Source organism: Salvelinus alpinus, chromosome 7 (assembly GCF_045679555.1).
Source record: "Salvelinus alpinus chromosome 7, SLU_Salpinus.1, whole genome shotgun sequence".
NCBI lineage: Eukaryota > Metazoa > Chordata > Actinopteri > Salmoniformes > Salmonidae > Salvelinus > Salvelinus alpinus.
Window position 1 is genome coordinate 51,253,764 of NC_092092.1, and position 22,856 is coordinate 51,276,619.

At 42.9% G+C, this 22,856-nt stretch overlaps 1 protein-coding gene across 6 annotated transcripts; it reads left to right on the forward strand.

The window, feature by feature from the left end:
• The first annotated feature begins 756 nt into the window (after positions 1-756).
• Positions 757-22,115, forward strand: canx (calnexin). 6 transcript variants are annotated; one of them, XM_071410602.1, is made up of 14 exons: positions 757-843; positions 8,024-8,251; positions 9,197-9,270; positions 9,823-9,881; positions 10,131-10,354; positions 10,558-10,750; positions 10,949-11,138; positions 11,362-11,475; positions 12,144-12,300; positions 12,658-12,873; positions 19,188-19,307; positions 19,454-19,574; positions 19,750-19,868; positions 20,067-22,115. In XM_071410602.1, the coding sequence occupies exons 2-14, from the start codon at positions 8,027-8,029 to the stop codon at positions 20,124-20,126; spliced, it is 1,872 nt and encodes a 623-aa protein (XP_071266703.1). In that variant the 5' UTR covers positions 757-843; positions 8,024-8,026; the 3' UTR covers positions 20,127-22,115. The 6 variants fall into 6 exon arrangements, with proteins under 6 accessions (XP_071266703.1, XP_071266702.1, XP_071266697.1 ...); XM_071410601.1 differs by lacking the exon at positions 757-843 and adding an exon at positions 5,716-5,756 and having other exon boundaries at positions 19,750-19,894; XM_071410596.1 differs by lacking the exon at positions 757-843 and adding an exon at positions 5,716-5,756.
• Positions 22,116-22,856: the final 741 nt, after the last annotated feature.

Consider the following 22,856-nt stretch of genomic DNA (forward strand, 5'->3'; position numbering starts at 1 on the left):
TTATTATTGAATAAGTATCCTGGGGTGGCAGGTAGCCTAGTGGTTAGAGTGTTGGACTAGTAACCGAAAGGTTGCAAGATCAAATCCCTGAGCTGACAAGGTAAAAAATCTGAACAAAGCACTGTTCCTAGGCTGTCATTGAAAATAAGAATTTGTTTTTAACTGACTTGTCTGGTTAAATAAAGGTTTAAAAAATCTAATTCAATAGGCCTAACATTCAGAATGATCAAATCAGTGCTTTAGTTGATCAATTATTTACACTTTACTGTTTCACTCACACCTCTTCTTTCTCTTTGCTTCAGTTCTAGCCAACTTCACAAAGTGCATAAATCATTAATTGATGGTACACTACAAAATGTCATCAATCATCAGTAAATGCTGTCCCTGCTGCATTATAATTTATTTTTCCCTGTTTTATGGTCGTCACTTATTAACACTAACGTTTTGTGTTCAGCCACAAAATCATAATTATGGCTCACTTTATGCCTAATCCTAACCTCACATTTTTTTGTTGCCAATTCAGACTTTGTGGCTATGGAATCTTACTTTGTGGCTGTGTTATCTAGTGTAAACCCTGTCGTACTATAACCAATCAGCATACATTTCCTCTTACAGCTGGACAAATCATCGCCGTCCACGGGGTTCGGATTGGGGGCGGAGACCATTTACTATGATTGACATGTAGCACAAGCAATCCAATTCTTAATATTCCCGGAAAACGTCAACATTTTCACTTCAGCAACCAATAAACAACTGGAGAAGGTGTGGCTACTAATCCAAAGTGCATGCCCCAAAGTCACACGTGATCCTACTGTAGTTCAAGGTGTCACATCGAAGCAGGAGGTACGTAATGACGAACAAATGTCACTTCTTTCAAATATAGCTACTTCGCTAAATTATTATTTCAGTCTACATTTACCCAGCTTGTTCAGTTGCATGCAATGCTGTCCAGTATCTTTTAACAGTATTTATCATAATGAATAAGCTCGAGAAACGATGCGTGGTCTTAGCTTGGACTGGCTAACGTTAGTAGCTGATAGAGGCCAGCTATTTAGTAGGCTAATTTAGCTAACGTTAGTAAAATAAAGATAGCTACTGTTATCCAACAAATGAATGTTGAAATGTTCTGTCAGTAGCACACAGTTGCTCGTGTGTCCCTTTTGCCGACGTTTTTTCATTGTGCAACGTTAGCTAAGACATTTTGAAAGTGTTTTAGTCAGCTAACGTTAGCTACTGTAGGCAAGGATACATTGTGGCATCCATCTAATGTCAGCAATTAAGTGGTTAAATAAAAACCCGCCTCGAGCTAAAGTAAGGAAATTGACTAGTATTGCCTTGGTGTGCACATGTCAGAACGTTTGTGTAACAAATATACCTAGGTGATTTTATCAGAAATAAATGTAGTCATGATGCAGTAGTCGATGTGTCATGGTGAGAAACTAATGTATAGTGATTCATTTGCCCTGGCTATTTTAAATCTCGAGCACAAGTAAATGAATGAATGGATTAATGAAGCATTGTGCCCTAACGTTATTTACCTACCGGTATGTCCTTTTTAGTTTGGTCATTGTTATCTCTTTGGCTGTGTTGGATATTAGTGGGTGACAAGACCTACGCACTTCAAATTGGGGTTTATCAAGTGAGGAGCTAGCTACAGGTAGTTATTGTATCTGAAATAATTTCCTTTAAGACGTACATGAACCTGCTTGTAGGAATGGCCACATGGAAACGGGTATTGCTGGTAGGGATGAAACGCATAGAAGTCTGACCAGTTTTTCAAACCCACTTCCTCTGATGCATTCAACACCCTCATGGAAATGTAGCTTTAAAAGTTTGCACATCTGAATAAAGGACTTGGCCTGTGTCATCTTATTGAATGGTTGACACATTTTTTTTAGCTAGCTATCTGAGAAATGTAAATGGCCTTCTAGCGTTGAATGGAAAATATTTATTAGAATGGGAAGTTGGACGTTTTATTGTTTACCCATGGTTAAATTATAACTTCTAATTTATGATGGGTAATATTTATGGTCACACGAGAAGCTGTTATATTTTGTGTACATTGACAAGATGATTGCACCTTTAACCCACTCTCTTGTTGACCTAATCTAGAAACTAATGTTGAATGGTACAATAGACTTGCATGCTTTAAAAATATATTTGCTTTTATTTAGTCTTACGTCTTTTCCATTCTCTCTTTGAGACAGTCAAGGCACATGGGGGTCATTGGGTCCTTATCCTATCTGCTTAAACCCACTGTACACCCACACTTAAATCCCTACAGGATGACCTAGACTGGGCTTCATATCACAGAGTAGTCTATCCATTATCAGAGGCTGCATCTTGCTTTTCCATGAGGGGATACACTGTGAAAGCGCTGTGCAACATCTTGCGCAAGATGTCTGTTTCTGGCTAGGCTACGCCACATAGACAATGAACCATATGACCACAGCAGTAATAGATAGCACTGTTTTCCCCAAATACATAGTGAACTGAATGGAATGAATTCAGAAGACTGGCTGGCTGATAATAGTCTTTGATGTGTTGATTGAGCACTGATTGATTATACTGTCCCCTCCCCCTCCTTGTATCTGCTCTGTCCCTGACTTGAATACATGTGACCACTGAGGCATGATGTGAATGGGGGAATGGTGTCCACTTGGCAGCACAACAAGGCCTCCCAGGTCTCCCCTCCAGTGTGGTGGTTTGTTTTGTTTGGCCCCATGACTTCTTCAGCCTGTGGTGAGAAAGTGAAATTTGCCACTCCTCTCACGTTTATCCCTCCATCCATCCGTCCCTCCCACTCACCGCCCCTGGCCCACAAGGCACCTCGGCTTTTCCCTAGCCCCCCAGGCGGCAGCCACCCTTCCAGCTCCTATGTCCCACAAAACAGAGAGTGGAGTCTGGGCCTAGCTACTCAACTCCTTTGCCTCACCCACCCCAATAAGACCTGTATCTCACCCCTCACGCTCACACTCAGTAAGTTGATTGTCAAGTTACATGCGTGGTGCTTTTTGGTGGTGAGCTCCCCTCTGGTTATCTCCTCTTTGTTGGCAGCCTGACTTGTTGCAGGGAAAACACCCTAGTCACAGTGTACAAACAGACGCATGGCAGAATCCTTTATTTAAGAACACACTAGCACTGTCACCGGGCTTGGAGCTGTTCTATGAAAAATTGTGATGTTTGAGATTAATTTCTCCTCTGGCACTGGCATGGCAAACCCATGTGGTCACTGAAGTTTGTCTCATTTATGTGTATTGTCAATGTGCTCAAGATCTATTCGCCTAGATATTGCCTACCTATATATATTAATGCATAGCCTTTTTTGGGGAGGTTGGAAAACCTTATCTGTGTTAGCCTACTGAAATAGAATTCTGACAGTGCGTGGACTAAATTTAGCCAGCTAAGAGCTCACCTGAATAAGAAATTATCAATGGACAATGACACACTTAGGTCTTCATATGACACTGAAATGGGCTACTACTTTACTTTATTCCATGATGGCCTTTCCTTATGATATTCAGCATCAGGCTGTGTACACACACATGTTGTGTTTGCAGCTCCTCCTCAGGACACTTCCTAGGGGATCTGGCTCTAGAGGTGACATATCCCTTGGTGGTAGCGCCCTGGTTACCATTCCTGACAGATAGGAGTTGAGGGGGTATATCTCCACCCCTACCTTATAGGCTGCTCCAGTGACCACAGTCCCTTAGGAAGACCCTGTGATCTGTAGAACAAGCTCAATGTAGGGTTATAGATCAGGGTTTCCGTTAGGAAAATGTGGCGCCGGACACTTGGACTGGTAGCATTTTAATTGGAGACATTTGAGAAATGTCCTGGACCCATATGCATTGGTTGCGTAACCTATGTATTGGATCACAAAAAAATACTACTTTAATATTTACTGTGTAGTTTACCTATAAAATGGTCTGATGTGGATATACTTGGTATACATATCCCGAGGGGGGAAAAAATAACAAAATAAAAAAGCTTTTCCCCTTTATTCAGATTACAATTGCTCACTTTCAGTTATTTGAAAAGGAAATCATCTCACAAATATCGTTATTTTTAAAACAATCCATAGAAAGTTGGCTGCAATTTCAATTTAATCCACCAGAAAAGACAGAACAAATAATACAACAAATATTGTTGTTAAACTCAAATATTTAAAGTCCTTTGATTAAAAAATATAAATTTAACAAACGTTTAATAAAGGTATCTTCATAAGTGATATCAAAATAGGACTGGTGGAGTTATGTCACACGTAGCATTACCGCAAAAATGGAAGTGGAAGGGGGGAAAAGTAATTAACTTGTCTGTCTGCCCTGCATTAAAGACCATAATTGGTTAAAGTGATAAATATAAAAGTATACCAGTTTCATTTAATCACCAAAAAATTCACAGCCGTGCCATATAGATTGCAAAATAGTTGGGAAGAGATTTTTGACCTGCTGATTCCATGGGACATGGTTTATGAACTGATATGCAAAACTACGCCGGATTCAAAACTTTGAATTTTTCTAAAATTTTATTTTTAAATTATTATCCAAATTCTTGCAACTAATAGAATGTTATTTATATGGGGGATACAACCTTCCCAGCTCTGCAGATTTTGCTGCGAAGAGATGGAATCATTAGATCCTTTGTTTTGGTACTTTCCATATGTAGCTTGTTTTTGGTCACAGGTCCAGGAATGGCTGAAGAATTGCAATATTTACCTGGAGCTTACCCTGCAGATGGCACTACTGGGTGATTTGAAAAGTCATAGTCAATCGATCAATAATATAATACTTTTAGCAAAAAAATATATTTTCAATTTACAATCTGTAGAAACAATGAGAATAGAAAGGTTCAGTACTTTTGTGAAGCATCACAGCACAGTTGAAAAATATATGGCAAATAGAAATCCAAAATGGATGGTGTTAAGAGATAGATGGGAGGGGTTGAATGGAGCTGAAGGTTTGGACTAATAACAAGATAACTAATGTAAAACATACTGTGTCTGTAAAACCTAATATAGGTTCAGAACTTTTGTGAAAGAGCACAGTTTTGAAAGATATGGAAAATAAAAATCAAACAGGATGGACATCAGAAATTGATGGGAGAGGTTGAGGGTAAAGGAAGGACAGGAGTAAAAATAGACAAAATATAGTTATTGTAAAATAGACTATATCCATAAAATGTAGATAGTATGTATGTATGTATGTATGTATAAGCTGGAAGTAGAGGCCTAAGCGTTGTTGTTTACTAGTTCACTCCAGTTAGGGGAAGGGTGGTAGAGTTAGAAATTAATAAAGGAAAATATATATATAAAAAAATTTTTTTACGGTGTGTATGTATTTTATTTATTTGCAAAACAAAGATGGGGGAATGGAAGTGATGCAGATAATTACATTGATGGAAGCTACAATCTATCTATAGTTATAGTTGCTCTTTTTAATAGTGGCCATCAGAACTGTTTTTAACATGCGATTGCGTTTTAGAATTGTTGTGCAATGGTGGGGCTTATGTTTCACTCCAGCAGCATCAAATTCGATTTTTGAGGAACTGTAGCAGCATCTATCTGTCTCAATGATTTCCCCTCAAATAGGCTCTGTATGCTATGCGTGTGTGACAAACATAGACTAATGAAAATACAGTTCCACTCAATTTTAAGGTATTTTAAGGAGTGGGTCAGTCTCACGCCTTTAGTAATTTTTTTTGCTTTTATCAAAGATATAGGAAAGTGTTGGCAAGACGGGGAAGATATGGGAAAGGTGAGTCAAAGGGCAGTGGGCCGGATTTGAACCCATCCCGACTCTGTTATATGTTTGCTGGGGTCAGCGGCTATAACCTCTGGAACACACAAGCCTCTAATATCACAAAATGATGCAAATGAACCTATAAAGTGATAAGCATGTCCGGTCAAATGTATTTACATTGACTGATATTTCCATCAATGAATAGGCAAAAAAGTCTTATCCCTATTTATCGGTTTACTTTCTTTTTCTTTTCTTTTTTATTGGCCTGAAAGCTTTCTATTGCTGGCGAATGGAAATCCTGCTATAGATATGCTACATTGTTAATTAAAATGCCAAGTGGAAAGTAGAGCATTAAGGTAATCTTGGCCTGATAATAGCCACTCTGCTAAACTAGCATGACTGTGCTATGCTGGTGGAAGTGTTAGACGGTGTGGCTACGGGCGTTAATCTCGCGTGGGGTTAAACTCATTAATGGAACAGTCTGCTATGTGCATGGTATGTACAGTAATACGTGTGCAACTGCATGCTAACATGTAGACACAGGTAATCTCATGACAAAAAGACAGTTGGTAACTTTTGTTAGTTTGTTAATAGACTTTGAGGCCCTCTAAATTATGAATTGATTTAAAATTAATTGTAGTCATAAAATATGGCCTATATATCAGTTGTCTGTATTGCATATGGTAAGGTGGACCTAATAGTACTCTCACATCCCCCCTCACTCTGTACCCAGCACCACTTATTTGGCTAATGGTATCAGAACATGCTGAGGGGTTGAGAATAGGATGGAATTATAACAGACTGCGATCTTATTGGCATTATCTGATTGGAGAAGACAAAGACACAATCTCAAATCGATACTTGCCCCCTAGGTGTTTCGGAATATTTAAGTATATTTTATAGGCTTAAGAAACATTGTAATTGTTCCACCTTGCCTTCTGATTAGGGGAGGGTTTACAAGTAGGCCGTCATTGTACGTAAGAATTTGTTCTTAGCTGACTTGCCTAGTTAAATAAAAAATGATAGTTAGGCGGAAGATTTGCCTTATTGCTTAAACACCTGCCTAGTCTTCTCAATTAGATTTGGGATAGTGTCGAAGGAGCCGACGTCTGTGTGCACACAGCCTGTCCTAAATTGTTTGTATGGTGTTGAGTAAATTGCCTGTGAATAATATGAAAGGTAAATATGTGTGTGTGTTAACTCCGTGTGTGTGTTACATGGTGCTCTAATGTAATCTCATTGGACCGAATCTCATTAGGGGAAAGGGCTCAGGCTGCATATGCCTCAGGCTCGTCACTATGGCAATGGGTGCCAGTGAGGCACTGGGTAACGGCATGGCGACCATATGCCTGGCAACAGTCGGAGGGAGTGTGCGTTCTGTAGGCATGAAAAGGATAAAACGTTTTTGAAATTTAGGAGGGAGCCCAGTTGTGGAACTAATGGTCAATCTTGTTCCAGGAGATTTTAATCATAGTGCTTATAAGACCAGGGTTGTGGTTTTGATTCCTGCATGTACCACCTCTACCATTAGGCTTGTTCTAATATGATAAGAAGCTGTAATTTAACCTAATGGCCACCTGCTCAGAAATTATCCCCTTTCTCCAGCTCAAATTATATGCTAGGTTGCATTGTCAGTCGCCCCCATATTTCTGTTTCTGTTAGACCGTGTCTCTCTTGTAGCCCAGTGACGCCCACCCATCTTTCTCTCTCCCCCCAGAAGCAGCCTCTTTCTCTTTTTCATATCTTATTCTCCCTCTCCTGTGTCCCTCATCTCATTTAACCCCTTGTTTACGCTTTGTTAAATGGCCACCTTCTCTACTCACTGCTGTCATTTGCCTTCTTCCATCACATTCCTTTCTTCACCTCTCATGTCCTACCCATAGCCTCTATTTTTATTTCTCTTAACCACCGTTTGAAATCAGCCTCTACTCTTAGATGTTTTGATCTGAAAGGAATGGATGGGTGTAACTAAGTAATAATACTGTGGCTCCGCTGCTCCTCCCTAGCCCTCGGGGTAAGGTGGCTAGGAATCTGTATGCCATATGCAACAACTGAAACGGATAAGGAGGGGATTCAATAGGAATCTAAATGACTGTAGATGCAGACCATAACAGATTCCCACTTGTTAATTAGTAATTAAGTAATTAGTGTGCTTGCGTCAGCGAGACCACTACTGTTATCCGCCATACTTCTTATTAAAACACTTTTGAACAGCTGACGAGCGAACACATTTTCTTCAAGAAATTGGCCTAGTGTATTAATTGCTCTCTTCTCTCCCCTAGACTATGGAGCTGAAGGTGAGGTATGTTCTGCTGCTGGCCGTGGGCCTGTGGTCAACACTGCTACTGACCACGGTGACCGCCCACCAGGAGGAGGAGGACGAGCCTATAATGGAGATGGGGGGCGACATGGATGTGGAAGACGAGATGGAGGAGCTTGACCATGGGGAGGAGCTTCTGGACGGGGAGGTGGAGGCAGACAAGCCCCCGGGACCACCTTCAGTCCCTAAAGTAAGTCTACCCTAGACCAGTGTGTGTAAGGTTATGGTTTCAGTGGTTGAAATCTCAGTTTTGGTTGAAAGCGTGGCTCTTCTCTTCCCTTCTAGCATGCCCAGATTGTGACAGCCAAGGAGAAAAGGTTAGGCCTACGTGGCTGCTCACTGTTATACACAGATTCAAGCCAACCTACCCATATTCAGTAGTCAAATGTCTGTTGTGAAAGGGCTATAGCGTGAGTGGGAGGTTTGAGCTCATTTCAAGGAATGAATGTGATTCGCACAACACCACAAATGATAGAGGCTAAGCCTGTGCTGGGACTGCTTAGTGTTCTTCCTTTCTCCACTAGCTCTGATATGTAGAGATATGACCAGAAGGGATGAGAAGTTGGTGAATTATCCCTGACGACTCACACTAAATTCTTCCGATGCACTGTCGTTCGCAACATAGTTTCGTCTGAGACTGCCATCATTGAAGTCGTCTGTGGTGACGAGGGGCATGGGGGGTGTTGTACGGTTTGAGGAATTTTCAAACCACCGCTCTACCCTCGTGTGTTCTGGCTCTGGCCCAATCCATTGTTTTCCGGACCAATCAGACCTCCCCGAATGTGTTCGCATCTGTAAATGTTCGGGGAGGTACTCCGATCCAGACTCACTGTGGGAAAGAAACTAACATCCGTGGGTATAGCGTTTGGCCAGAGCAAGGAGTCTGGGTAGCTAGGCAAGTGGTGAATAGCTCACTAGCCTGACATCCGTAAAAAACAGAGGTGATGCGTTGATTAGCAATGCGACGTGATGGTTTGCTATCTGGCTGACCTATGTCCTCCTATTGCTCTTGCATAGGACACACACACACACACACCTACAAGTGGCCTGGTTGGCACACTAAACACCTTATCTGGAGCCAGGCAGTGGAAGAGCTGACCCAGTGATCCACTGACCCCTCTCTGCTCCTCTCTAGGTGACCTACAAAGCGCCCGAGCCCACGGGGGAACACTTCTTCGCCGAGTCCTTTGACATGGGCACCCTTGACAGGTGAGCACTGTGGTTTCCCCAGAGTTTTTTTAATTCAACTTCGAAATGAAGCAGGCACCGTTTTTATAATTTATTATACTAATGAAGTCTATATCAGAGAAGATACAATATTCAAACATGCTGCCCTGAAACCAAATGGCGTAGGTGGTATATGTTAACTTGAAATGACACCACGACAAGGTTCCAGTTTAACAAAGTTTACTATACCGTATGAACACACTACAAGGTAGCCATTCCACTCCTGGCTATGTCTATCAACAACAAGACTCCCTGCGCAGGCGCACTCTTGACTGAGTGATAGCCCCGTAATAACAGAAATATAGGGATACTTAAAACATGAACTTAACAGTATAAACTGTGTCTCTTCTTTTCATGTGCCACAATGTGCTGGGTAGGTGCTCACCATAGGACCAGCTGCTATTTAGACTTTTTGTAAGGATAAACACTCAACCCAGCGCCTAGGCTATTCCCCCGGCAGCTTCCCCTATGGTGTCCAGGTGCTACCATGTTTACTTGACTCTCAAGTCATCTCGCTTCTCCTGTTTGTTTCAGCTGGGTCCTGTCAAAGGCCAAGAAGGAGGACATTGATGAGGATATCGCCAAGTATGACGGTAGGCACCAAGACAATTCCTCTCTGTCACATTAGAACATAAAGCATTCGTCCGGGTAGTATTAATTAGGGCACAACTTAGCAAAACATTTTGCAACTTGAATTATTGGACAAGTTGAGGTAGTCCTTACATTTCAGTAAATTTTCTTCCGTTTAGTGCCTAATGAATAAGACCCTAGGTTTGGCTCCATTCAGACATTTATCAAGTGAGTTCTCTCCTTTACTTGCGTGTTCGACCTCTGTCTTGCAGGTAAATGGGAGGTGGAGGACATGAAGGACGGCAAGCTGCCCGGCGACAAGGGCCTGGTCCTTAAGTCCCGTGCCAAACATCACGCCATCTCAGCCCAGCTCCTCAGGCCCTTCATCTTCGACACCAAGCCCCTCATCGTCCAGTATGAGGTCAACTTCCAGCAAGGGATCGACTGCGGCGGTGCCTACGTCAAACTGCTCTCCCAGACACCCGACCTTAACCTGGTAAGAACATGCACATCGTGGTATTTAAGATGGAAACATCAAGTACTACTGCAGACTTCCTTTGTACATGCTCCCAAAAGTGTTTGTTTATAATAGATCATGTTTAGACCCGAGCTGTGTCTTCATCAGTACAAACATATTTTTTACCCAATACATCTGCACGTAGACTGCCTCGAGGTTAATGTAGTTCTTCTGCCCTTCAGGATGAGTTTGTTGACAAGACTCCCTACACCATCATGTTCGGACCAGACAAGTGCGGCGAGGACTACAAACTGCACTTCATCTTCCGCCACAAGAACCCCAAGACTGGCGAGTACGAGGAGAAGCACGCCAAGAAGCCCGACGCAGACCTGCGCACCTACTACACCGACAAGAAGACCCACCTTTACACGCTGGGTAAGACATTTTAACATGTTCTACTCACGAGGCCTATATACTCTTTGATGGTCCACTAGTCTACAGACAAGAAGACTCGCCTAGGGAGACAACACGGTGAACAAGACATTTTCACATGTTCTATGAATCTGGTATGCTAATGACATTTCCAGGTGTATTCCTCTAAACATCTCTACCTACCTCTCTCCTGCCTCCTAGTGTTGAACCCAGACAACAGCTTTGAGGTGCTGGTGGACCAGGCGGTGGTGAACAGTGGTAACCTGCTGACAGACATGACCCCCGCAATCAACCCGGCTGCCGAGATCGAGGACCCCGACGACCACAAGCCAGAGGACTGGGATGAGAGACCCAAGATCCAGGACCCTGACGCAGTCAAACCCGAGGACTGGTAAGTGTGCATATTTAAGTGTAGGTGAAAAAGGGGCTATTTCGCCAGGTTTTCTTACGTGTTGAAGTTTCACAGCGTGTGCATGTGCGTTTCAAATGTAGCTGTGGAAAGCGTGTGTGTGTGTTAGCTGTCGACAGTTGTTGCTTTTTTTCCCCTTTCAGATGCCAGGTGTGCTTATGTGTGTTAGTGTGTGTACCCTCTGACTCTCTCCCCTGTCCCATAGGGATGAGGATGCACCGAAACAGATCCCAGATGAGGACGCAGTGAAGCCAGACGGCTGGCTGGATGATGAGTCCGAGTATACCAGCGACCCCGACGCGGTCAAGCCCGAGGACTGGTAACTACGATACCTTTACTCTCTCGTTCCGCTCATCCTACCCCTGCATCCTTCCCCACATACCGTCCACCATGGTACTCCATCTCTTCTCTCGCTCTACCCTCGTCTGCCACTCTATTCTTCGCCCCCTCCCTTCTATCTCTCTCCTTCTCTCTGCCCTTCATCTACCACTCTACTACCTCCTCTGTCTTTTCTGTCCCGTCGTGGTGTACCCTCATCTGGTTTAGCCCACTAATTTCTTGGAAGCTAATTGCTAGTGTTTGCGGCAAGCTCCTCCTCTTCTCTGTGGACAGAGCGGGCTTCCTGGTGAGAGGAGCTAATATCACAGGGTGCGCTTTGCCTCAGGACAGCCAGGTCTGGTTTTCGGGGTCTGTAGAGCTCCCCCTCTGCTCTCACTGTCTTTTATGTCTCACTTCTGTGGCGGAAATTAAATTAGAGCCCCCAGAGAAGAGGAATGGGACACAGTGGATAAAGGGGATTTATAGAAAGGGAGGAAAAGGAGATGCTGTTATTTTTCACTTATGCCTTCACGTTCTCTCAATTGGATATTTTTTTTCTTTTTTGTGGTCTTTTGCTTTCTCACACCTACAGTAACTTGAAACCGTATATCATCATGTTGTACACTGTATGGCTTTGTCTGTATTGTGATCTGTGATATTTTTCTCCAGGGATGAGGATATGGATGGTGAGTGGGAGGCCCCTCAGGTCCCTAACGCCCTCTGTGAAACCGCCCCCGGCTGTGGCGCCTGGCAACGGCCCATGATTGACAACCCCAGCTACAAGGGCAAGTGGAAGGCCCCCATGATCGACAATCCCAACTACCAGGTAACCCTTCACACCTCCCAGCGTGTACCATATACCAAAGCATCAGCCACTTTAGGATTTTTTTTTACCCCAGTGCAGTGTGTAGCCTAAATAACATACACACAATCGTTGCACTTGCTCTTTCCAATTCGGTATTTGTATTGATGAGAGCCTACTATTTGCACTTTTTCTGATCTTGCATTGGTGACGTTGTGTTCTAGTCTTTCCCCCAAAAATCTCATACCTTTTGTTTTTTACTACTGAGTTCTCGTTGCAGAGAAATCCAAATGTATGTACTTACAAATGGCTCCCCAAAAGAATAGTTTATGAATGCAACTCTCACGGTACTGTACACTCAACCCTCAATGTACCTCCCAGGGTGTGTGGAAGCCCAGGAAGATCGCCAACCCAGCCTTCTTCGAGGACCTCCATCCCTTCAGAATGACCCCCTTCAACGCCGTGGGCCTGGAGCTGTGGTCCATGTCCAGCGACATCTTCTTTGATAACTTCTTCATCACCAACGAGAGGCACACGGCCGATCGCTGGGCCAACGATGGTTGGGGCCTGAAGAAGGCTGCTGAGGGAGCCGCTGAGGTGGGTGCAATAGCGCACACGCACACAGAGAGACGGGCACACAGAGACTCCTCATGACTAGTTGATAAAACTTCTCATAAATTCTTCACATAAAATATACAGACTTTTGATAAGGAACGAATATGCAGTGCAATCGTCTGACATTTCAAGCAGGTCCATAAGATCTCTCTTCGCTCCATATCACACTTCTATCCTAACCATAGAACGTTCAGCTTCTTATTTGCATAGGATTCCTCTTGCATCTAAGATGTTCCCTTAGGACAGTTTGTTTTGAAGCACCTAGAACTAAGGGACCTATTCTTGTATCCAGAGACTTCTCCAAAACCTCTTCAGGGAGCAATGTGGATATTTGTAGCGTTGCTGTTTTTACATGATGCAAGCCTCTATTCTCTGGGGTAAGCAATCAAGTCAGATTGACTAGCGGTGACAAAAATATAAACGCAACAACCAACAATTTCAACGATTTTACTGAGTTGCAGTTAATATAAGAAAATCAGTCAATTAAAATAGTCATTAGGCCCTTATCTATGGATTTCACATGGCTGGGCAGGGGCGCAGCCATGGGTGGGCCTCGGAGGGCATAGGCCCACCCACTTGGGAGCCCAGCCTCTGGGGAGTCAGGCCCAGCCTATCAGAATTAGTTTTTCCCCACAAAGGGGCTTTATTACAGACAGAAATACTCCTCAGTTTCGTCAGCTCTCCGGGGGGCTGGTCTCAGACAATTCCGCCATTAAAGAAGCTGGATGTGGAGTTCCTGGGCTGGCGTGGTTACACGGAGTCAACGGTTGTGAGGCCGGTTGGAAGTACTGCCAAATTCTCTAAAATGACGTTGGAGGCGGCTTATGGTAGAACAATTTACATAAAATTCTCTGGCAACAGCTCTGTTGGACATTCCTGCAGTCGTCAGTATGCCAACTGCATGCTCCCTCAACTTGAGACATCTGTGGCATTGTGTTGTGTGCCAAAACTGCACATTTTAGACTGGCCTTTTGTTTCCAGTACAAGGTGCACCTGTGTAATGATCATGCTGTTTAATCAGCTTCTTGATATGCCACACCTTTCAGTTGGATAGATTATCTTATGAAATGCTCACTAACAGGGATGTACACAAATTTGTGGCCAAATATTTTTCCTCATTTTTCCATTTGCACAAAAAGCTTTTATTTCAGCTCATGAAACATGGGACCAACACTTTACATGTTGCGTTTTATATTTTTGTTCAATATACATGCCGAGGATCAGGGGCCGTATGTATTAAGTTTCTCAGAGTAGGAATGGGCACGGATAATCAAATATATCCGGATATCTGAACGGACGTTAGTATTCGATTACTTGAGTGAGTGTTCATTTTTGGAGAAACAAACTTGTGGGCCTATTTGTACAATGCGAAAGCTTTGTCCAAATTGAAATTATCCTTGTGACATTTTTACCTCCAAGGATGTATCATGACTAGGGCCCTTTAACATGTACGAAATAACGTAATGCTGACATTAAAACCGAGTTCAACAGTATTCAAAAATGTATTGAACATTTTATAAATTCGCCCAAGTTGATCATAAGATATGAAACGAAGGCATCAGTGATTCATATTTCCTGTGACTTTCTGAAGAGTCAATGAGAATTTCACCAAGCTGTGTATGTGCGGTGCGCACGTTTACCACTTTTTGTAGCCGTTAGCTATGCTAATGAAAAGCCTTCTGGTAGATGGAAAGGCTTTCCCACAACCTTTTCAATTAAATGTTAACTACAATGTAGCTTATGCTTACCTTACAGAATATGATGATTATTTGCATCAATTCAGTGGGTATTGGTGTTGTTAACTCTACCATCACATCTGCATTACAAAATGCTATACAAAAGCCTCTTGCTAAGTGCACATTTAAAGGGTATCAACATTTCAAAACATTTTCCCAGACCTCAAAAGTGTTCTCCTAATGTGGTGTAAGCATTGTTGTGGACTTAGAACATCCATTTGAGTTGTTTTTCTATTTGGGGGAAAAAACGTTATTTAAAAAAGTAAAGCAAAAACTTGGAAAAGCAAAACGGAGAAAAACAAATTTCGGGAAATATACACGGAATCAGGCAAAAAATAGAACAGATTTTATAGGGCCCTACATGACATTTGAAATTCAATAAAACAACAATCTTTCGAATGTAGCTTTTATAACGGTGTGTTGAACTACATCTGCGCTAGCCTACTGCTGCGCATTTAGTCCTTTAAAAAGAAAAACTAAGAAAGTCAGTCAAGAACAAATTCTTATTTACAGCCTACCCCGGCCAAACCTTAACACGGACGACGCTGGTCCAATTGTGCGCCGCACTATGGGACTCCCAGTCATGGCCGGTTGTGATACAGCCCAGGATCGAAAAATTTCTGTCGTGACACCTCTTGCACTGAAATGTAGTGCCTTAGACCGCTGCGCCACTCGGGAGCCTTTAGGCTACCCTGACATCGGTGTGCTATTTTCCCTACTTCGAATAGCAATTACAACATCTGACACAGATCAATGCAAAACCCTCAACAGAAAAACTTTTGTAACGGGATTAGTTCTGTCATAGTAAAAATTGGAACTTCTCTTTTGCTGTTACTGTTAGCCAAACCACCGGAGAAAAGCAGCGTGTCCGTTGTTAATGTGCGTTTGTGTCATTCTGATTGGTCGAGAGTCGATAGCAATTTATAATTATTGTTTTTCAACTATCAGGGTATCGGAATAAAGGTCATTATTTTAATAGTAAAATAATTACAAAATGCCCAGCTGATCGCTCCGTTCCATTTAATCTTATTCATTATAATCTAAAAGGCCAAACGGATCCGAGATCAGCACTCCTATGCTGAGAAGGATCGCCCTACCCCCAATCCTTACTGTAACCATTAGTAAGGTAACAATTTGAAGAGGATGACAAAATGTCTCAGTGTTAGTGGTGACTTCTCTGCCTGTCTTCTCATGGGGACTTCAGACCAGACACACTCCCCACACCCTTCAGAGGAATGCTGCTGGCAAGCCTGGCTCTGTGTGACATATGGAAAACCCTTCCCTGCCCCGCCCCTAAGTGGAAACGGATATAACATGTGGAACTCCAGGGGGAGATAGGCTGAGCAGTAAGAGTGACACAGTCATTGTCACCGTGCTCCAGCTGCTCCTCTGTATAATGAGTTGGCTTTAGTTGAAAAGCTTCTTGAGTTGGTCTAGCATGACTCGCTGGTGGTTGGCGCATACTTAAACCGCTAGAGTACACTGTTCCATAAAACCGAAGTTACAGCTGAAACTGGCACTATTGAGAAGCCGTGGCCCTGCTTCACACACAAACGCACACAAACATACACATACGTCTTCTACTGAGGTCACCCTCTAAGTGGTGGTCTCACTCGTTTTGAGCTGTCATAAGTGTGTGTGTGTGTGGAGCAGTAGACTTGTGGTGAGTCCAGGGGGATGAGGGTGGCTCGTACCCAGGGATTAACCGACTAGCCGTTCATTTGGCCGCCTCATCAAAATTCTTTCAGCCCCGGACCGATGCTGCCTTTTTTTCCTAAAGGTGAATTCCTGGGATGCCTGGCATGTTGGGCTTAACGGCCCTCTCTCTACACAGCTAGGCCGCCCACTCCCTCACTCTCGATTTCTCTCAGTTTTGAGCACTCTTGCTCATTTTCTGTTCCCCCTCTCTCCCTTGTTCTCTCATTTTTCTGTTCTCGCTGTTGCTGTCTAGTTTCCTCTCTCGCTCTCTTTGTCTCGCTCACTCCCTTCCTGGTGGACACGCTCTCTTACTCTCGCTTGACTGCATTTTCTCTTCTCGCCCTCTTTCTCTCTTTCTTGCTGTTCTCTTACTCTCGCACACGTTCTCTTCGTCAGAGCATCACACACACACACGGCCGTACTTGCTATAGTGCCTGCAGAAAGTATTCACGCCCCTTGACTTTTTAAGCCTGAAATTAAAATTATTTTTTTCACACAATACCCCATAATGTTAATATGTTTTTTTCAAAATGTTTACAAATTCATAAAAAATTAAAAGCTGAAATGTCTTGTCACGTATTCAACCCATTTATGGCAAGCCTAACTAAGTTCAGGAGTAAATATATGCTTAACGCACATAATACGTTGCATGGATTCACTCTGTGTGCAATAATAGTTTTTAACATGTTTTGTGAATGACTACTTCATATCTGTATCCCACACATAATTATATGAATCTCAGTGCTAGAGACGTCACTACAGACGCCCTGGTTCAAATCCAGGCTGTATTACAACCGGCTGTGATTGGGAGTCCCATAGGGCGGCGCACAATTGGCCCAGCGTCGTCCGTGTTTGGCCGGTGTAGGCCGTCGTTGTAAATAAGAATTTGTTCTTAACTGCCTAGTTAAATAAATAAATAAAATATGTAAGGTCCCTTAGTCGAGCAGTGAATTTCAAACACAGATGGAAACTCAAAGACCAGGGATGTTTTCCAATGCCTCACAAAGAAGGGCACATATTGGTAATATTTAAATAAATAAAAAATGCAGACATTGAATATCCCTTTGAACATGGTGTAGTTATTAATTTCACTTTGGATGGTGTATCAATACACCCAGTCACTACAAAGATGCAGGCTTCTTTCCTCACTCGGTTGCCGGAGAGGAAGGAAACGACTCAGGGATTTCACAATGAGGCCAATGGTGACTTGAAAACAGTTAAGTTTAATAGTTGTGATAGGAGAAAATTGAGGATGGATCGACATTGTAGTTACTCCACAATATTAACTTAATTGACAGTGACAAGAAGGAATCCTGTACAAAATACAAATGTTCAAACATTCATCGAGTTTGGAACAAGGCACTAAAGTAATACTGCAAACAATGTGGCAAAGCAATTAACTTTGTCCTGAATACAGTGTTATGTTTGGGGCAACTCCAATAAAATGCATTACTCACTACCACTCTCCATATTTTCGAGCTTAGTGGTGGCTGCATCATGTTATGGATATGCTTGTAACAGTTAATGACTGGGGAGTTTTTCCAGGATAATAAAGAAGTAGAATGGAGCTAAGCAACAAAAAAAAGGAAAACCTGGTGTGCTTTCCACCAGACACTGGGAGACTAATTCACCTTTCAGCAGGACAATAACCTAAAACACAAGGCCAAATCTACACTGGAGTTGCTTACCAAGAAGACAGTGAATGTGGCAGTTACAGTTTTGACTTAAATCTGCTTGAAAATCTATGGCAAGACCTGAAAATGGTTGTCTAGCAATGATCAACATCCAATTTGACAGAGCTTGAAGGATTTTGAAAATACTAATGGGCAAATGTTGCACAGTCCAGGTGTGGAAAGCTCTTAGAGACTTACCCAGAAGCACTCACAGCTGTAATCGATGTTCAAAGCTGCTTCTACAAGGTATTGACTCAGGGGTGTGACTACTTATGTAAATTTGATATTTCATTATCAATCAATCAATTAGCAAAAATGTCTGAACATGTTTTCACATTGTCATTATGGGGCATTGTGTGTAGATAGGTAAAAAAAAAACATTTAATCCATGTTGAATTCAGGCTGTAACACGTCAAATATGTTAAGGGGTATGAATATTTTCTGAAGGCACTGTACATACCACTCAGTGAACCATGGAGCGCGCTGAGAATTCCACTGGTTTCACAGCCTCATTGTTTGCGCTACGGATAATTTGGTTTTACACCGGTAGCACTGCCGGGGCAGTTGGCTGCCACTGTTAATATGGAAATGCTCGTCTCAGATCTGCCATTGCAGTATGCATGGAATTGGGACACACAAACTCCTGTGCATTGTCACTGCTACGAACAGTCTGAGTAGGCAAGACTTTAGTTAGTACTTAACTATTTAGCTTAATGGTTTCACTAAGGGGGTTCTTTTGTGCTAGTTTCTTTGTTTAATAAAGTGTGTTGGTGCACAAGTGTGTTGTGTTACTGGTACAGAGTAGTTTGTGGAGACTTCTGAGATGCACTGTGAAACGGGAATTCCCCAGCTCTTATAAGGACTTTCAGGAAGTGAGAGCGATGTGGGAAGAAACCCTCAGGCACTGGTTTTTCACAACACATTACACCTTTTGGGGTCCATGTGAAAGATACAGGAGTGCTGTTTTTTTTGTTTTTTTGGCATATGTGTTCTGACCATTTCTCAGGGACCCATAAAACTTTGGTATAACAGCGATGTTGTTACAAACTTGTTACAAATAAAGATTTTCAACGGCACCCAATAGTGCAATCCGCAACCTGCTTTTGTGATGAAGTTGATGGTGGTTGGTTGTGGTCGATGGTTCCCAGATCTTGACAGTTGCGTGACCGTGTTCTCCCCTCTCCTCTAGCCCGGTCTGGTGAACCAGATGATGACCGCAGCAGACGAGCGTCCCTGGTTGTGGGTGGTCTACGTGCTGACTGTGGCTGTGCCCCTAGTCCTGATCATCGTCTTCTGCTGCACTGGAAAGGTGAGGGACCACGCTGTGACCACAGACCATCAAAGGTTGCATCTCAATAGTGCCCCCCCCCACACACACATACATTTGCCTATGGATGTCATCATAGATAATGTTTATGATCTGTGTTAATGTTTATCTTTTCTCTCTCGCAACAGAAGACTGCTGCAAATGCAGCCGATTACAAGAAGACAGACGAGCCCCAGCCAGACGTGAAGGAGGAGGAAGTGGTGGAGAAGGCTGAGGCAGACCAAGTCAAGGAGGAGAAGAGCCAGCCAGGTAAGAACTGTCACCATTTATCCCTCCCTCTCCTAATGTAGGATCACAAATCTGTTGACAGTGTGTGTAATTGACATTTATTTTACAGTGCGTGCTGTCTTGCATCACTCAACGCAAGAGCAACAAGTTAGCCCGTCTCAGTAAATGCTAACTTTGTGTTTGTTGGTTTCCATAGCAGCAGCAGAGAAGAATAGTGATGCAGAAGACAGTCCTGCAGAGGAAGTAAATGAGGAGGAAGAGGATGAGGAGGAGGAGGGGCTGGAGGAGGAAGAGGAAGAAGAGGTCACTGAAGAGGTACGGGGACAGTAAGGCATGACTTGGTGAGCATGATGTGGTTCGTTGTGACTAGAAATCAAAGCTTGCACTGTAACAGCACTTTGACAACTGCTGATGTAAAAAGGGCTGTGTTGATGATGTACTTTATTGTTCAGAATAGAGACAATTATGGCTTGTGTGTAACCCAAAGCCCCCTCTCCTTTCTGCTCTCTCCAGAAACAAGAAGATGACCTCCTCAGAAGGTCCCCCAGAAACAGGAAATTGAGAAAGGACTGATGTGGCTTTCACAACCCTGGATCTCTGATTAAAACCAACAGCCCTGACCCAGGGTCACTCCCTAACCCCACCCACCCTTCCAGTCTCCCCCATCTTTCCCCCCTGGGCCCTCCCTTTCCTCCCCCTCCCGGGGCGATGAAGCAAACCCAACTAGACCACCATCTCTCTTGTCAGGATCAACAGAAAACAATCATGACTGCCTCACAATATGGACGACGATGATTCCAGTATGGTGGTGATGAAGACTGATGCGTTGTTAGTGTAGAAAAGGTTTTTATTTAACAGTGAAGAAATAAAAAATATTTTCCAATACCATTCTGTAACACTAACCTAGGAACCCCTTCTGTCTTCTCACTCAAACCTCCACCACCCTTTGCTCCCGCTAGTCAGCCCCCCATCCATCCATCCATCCCGCAGATCTAGACAGTATTTATCAACCGACTTTTCTGGGCAACACTACAGCTCGTAGGTTTTAGCCATTCTGCCTCGATGTCTTCTTGCTTGGTCCAGTTTAACAGTCCCATGCGTTTTGTGTGTGTCATAGTAAATGGACGTAGCATGAATGTTTCTGTTGAGGGTCGACAAAGAAAAAAAAACATGGCATTTGGATGTCTTATTGTCTGGTTATAACACTGCAGTTGTTTTTTTGGGGGGTTTCGAGAGACTCATTTTCCCATGATGCACGGGTCTCAACGTTTCATTCCATGTGGCTTTCACCATGTTTTTTTAAGTGTTTTGGTTGTAGGAAGACCCCTCTCAAGTTGTTCTTACTACGGTGAAGCTGGGAGTGGTGGGGGGGATCCATTGCACATGCTCAGTTCCCCGCAGAACCGTGGGGCAGGCAAAGTTTGAAGCAGAGGGAGGGGGAGCCTGGTAAGTGGGCTTCAGTAGGTTAGAATACGCTGCCTTAGACAGTCCTAGAGAGCAAGGTTTTCTGAAATTGTTTTTTCTGTGAATGTACTGTGACCTTTTTTAATACTATGTACATTACTTTTTATTTTATTTTTGATTCCATTAATGTTTTAGTTTTTTTCTCTGGTCTTGATAGATAATGTAAGGATGTAGTGTACATTTACAGTAACGTGTGCGGGAGAAAAGAAAAGCTGGTACTCGGAGAGATGACGGTTGGTTGCCGGCAGGCTTCTAGGGGAGATGTCAAGGTTGTCAGACTGGTGGCCAGCTCGTGCAGCCTCCTCCCTCATTGGTGGGATGAATCAGTCTCCCGCCTAGCTATTGGTAGATGAATATGCACATCCTGTGACTGCATTTCCTGAGTCAAAAGCAGCAGAATTTAACACATCTTTCAGAAATGTTACTTTTTTTGTGTCTCATGACAGTCTGATTCTTTTACAAGAGTCGTAAAGAGTACTCTCAGGGTGTCAAACAAGCTTCCCGCCTCACTTCTTTCACATTGCATGATTCATTGATATCTTAAACTTACCCCATACAACATGAAAAAGGCGCTAAGGAGAAAATATTGAGACTGCTCAATAGCCGGTTAACTATCAGTGGACTACAGTCTTTTAAGTTCCTTATTTCTTACGTTTGGTGAACCTGCCCACTCTATTTTTAGAACTTCCTAAAAAAGCAGTCAAAAACCATTAGAGGTTTGCCCCATGTAAAAATGGTTGTCACTGTTCAAGGTAACAGACGCACACGTAAACATACACACACATACCAGGTAATTAGCTGTTGTCTGTTTGCATGGATCCCATTTTTAAAGTTTTGTGCTCAGATTCCTTGGTGGTGTCAGTCAGTCGTGTTTGGAATGCCACAATTCTTCTGTGTGCCATGGTGTCTCTGAGCGACCAAGGTGAATGGGGATTGGTTCTCCCGACAAACTAAGCTGCATGTGATTGGGTGATAAGTGTAGTAGGTTGATTCATCTATATCTACTACATTACATGTTGGAGGGTGGGGGGGAGCGAAGATGTAGAACTTGCTATGATGTTACTTACAAAACAGAAATAAAAAGATATTTGACTAAGAGATTGGAGCTGGGCAATGTTTTTCCTGTATTGATCTCATGGTTTTGTGTGGCGGGGGGTTGTCATCCCCCTGAAATTGAGATGGCATGTACAGCTTCCGCCTCAAGAGGAAATGGAGGTCTTTCTCTATAATTTCTCATTTTCTTTTTTCTAATTGTGGAAGATGACCTGTGTCATAGGTTATGTGAGGTAGTTAGTTCCCACTGCACTGTAACCTAACTAGCCATTTCTTTCTCTTATTTTGTACTTTTGTTTGAAGAAAATTAAATGGTCAGAAAATGATCCTTTTTGAAAATGTTAAGGACATGCGTTTCTCCTTCACTCTTTCTGGCTTCAACAAATATTTTATTTTTAGTCAAGGTTTTAATTGTGCTTTTCCCCTTTTGGTTCTGCCTAGATACGACTCCTAGACTGAACAGTGCACTGTACTGTGTACCTTACGTACCTCTGACAGCTTTCCTGTGTGTGAACTCAGTCTGATGGGTCACCGAAACGACTAGGTTTAACCTAACTTAATCCTGTACACTAGAGATTGAAGAACCTATACATTTTGGTTCAGATTTAATCTCCCATGGGTAATGATGAATGTTGATTAGTGGAGGCTTTTTAAAAATACTGATCACGAATAGCGACTGCTCCTCTGACCCATGTGTATTGTAAATGCAGTCATCTATGAATAGGGATGCCATTTGTTTTGATTAATAAAAAGGCCTAATAGAAACTGACTGGGGGCCCGAGTCTC

What these genes read in the sequence shown, in the direction of transcription:
- canx (XM_071410596.1), top strand. An exon ending in AGACACCCGACCTTAACCTG is followed by an intron (nt 10,355 to 10,557) that starts GTAAGAACATGC and finishes TCTGCCCTTCAG; the next exon opens with GATGAGTTTGTTGACAAGAC. An exon ending in GCAGTCAAACCCGAGGACTG is followed by an intron (nt 11,139 to 11,361) that starts GTAAGTGTGCAT and finishes CCTGTCCCATAG; the next exon opens with GGATGAGGATGCACCGAAAC.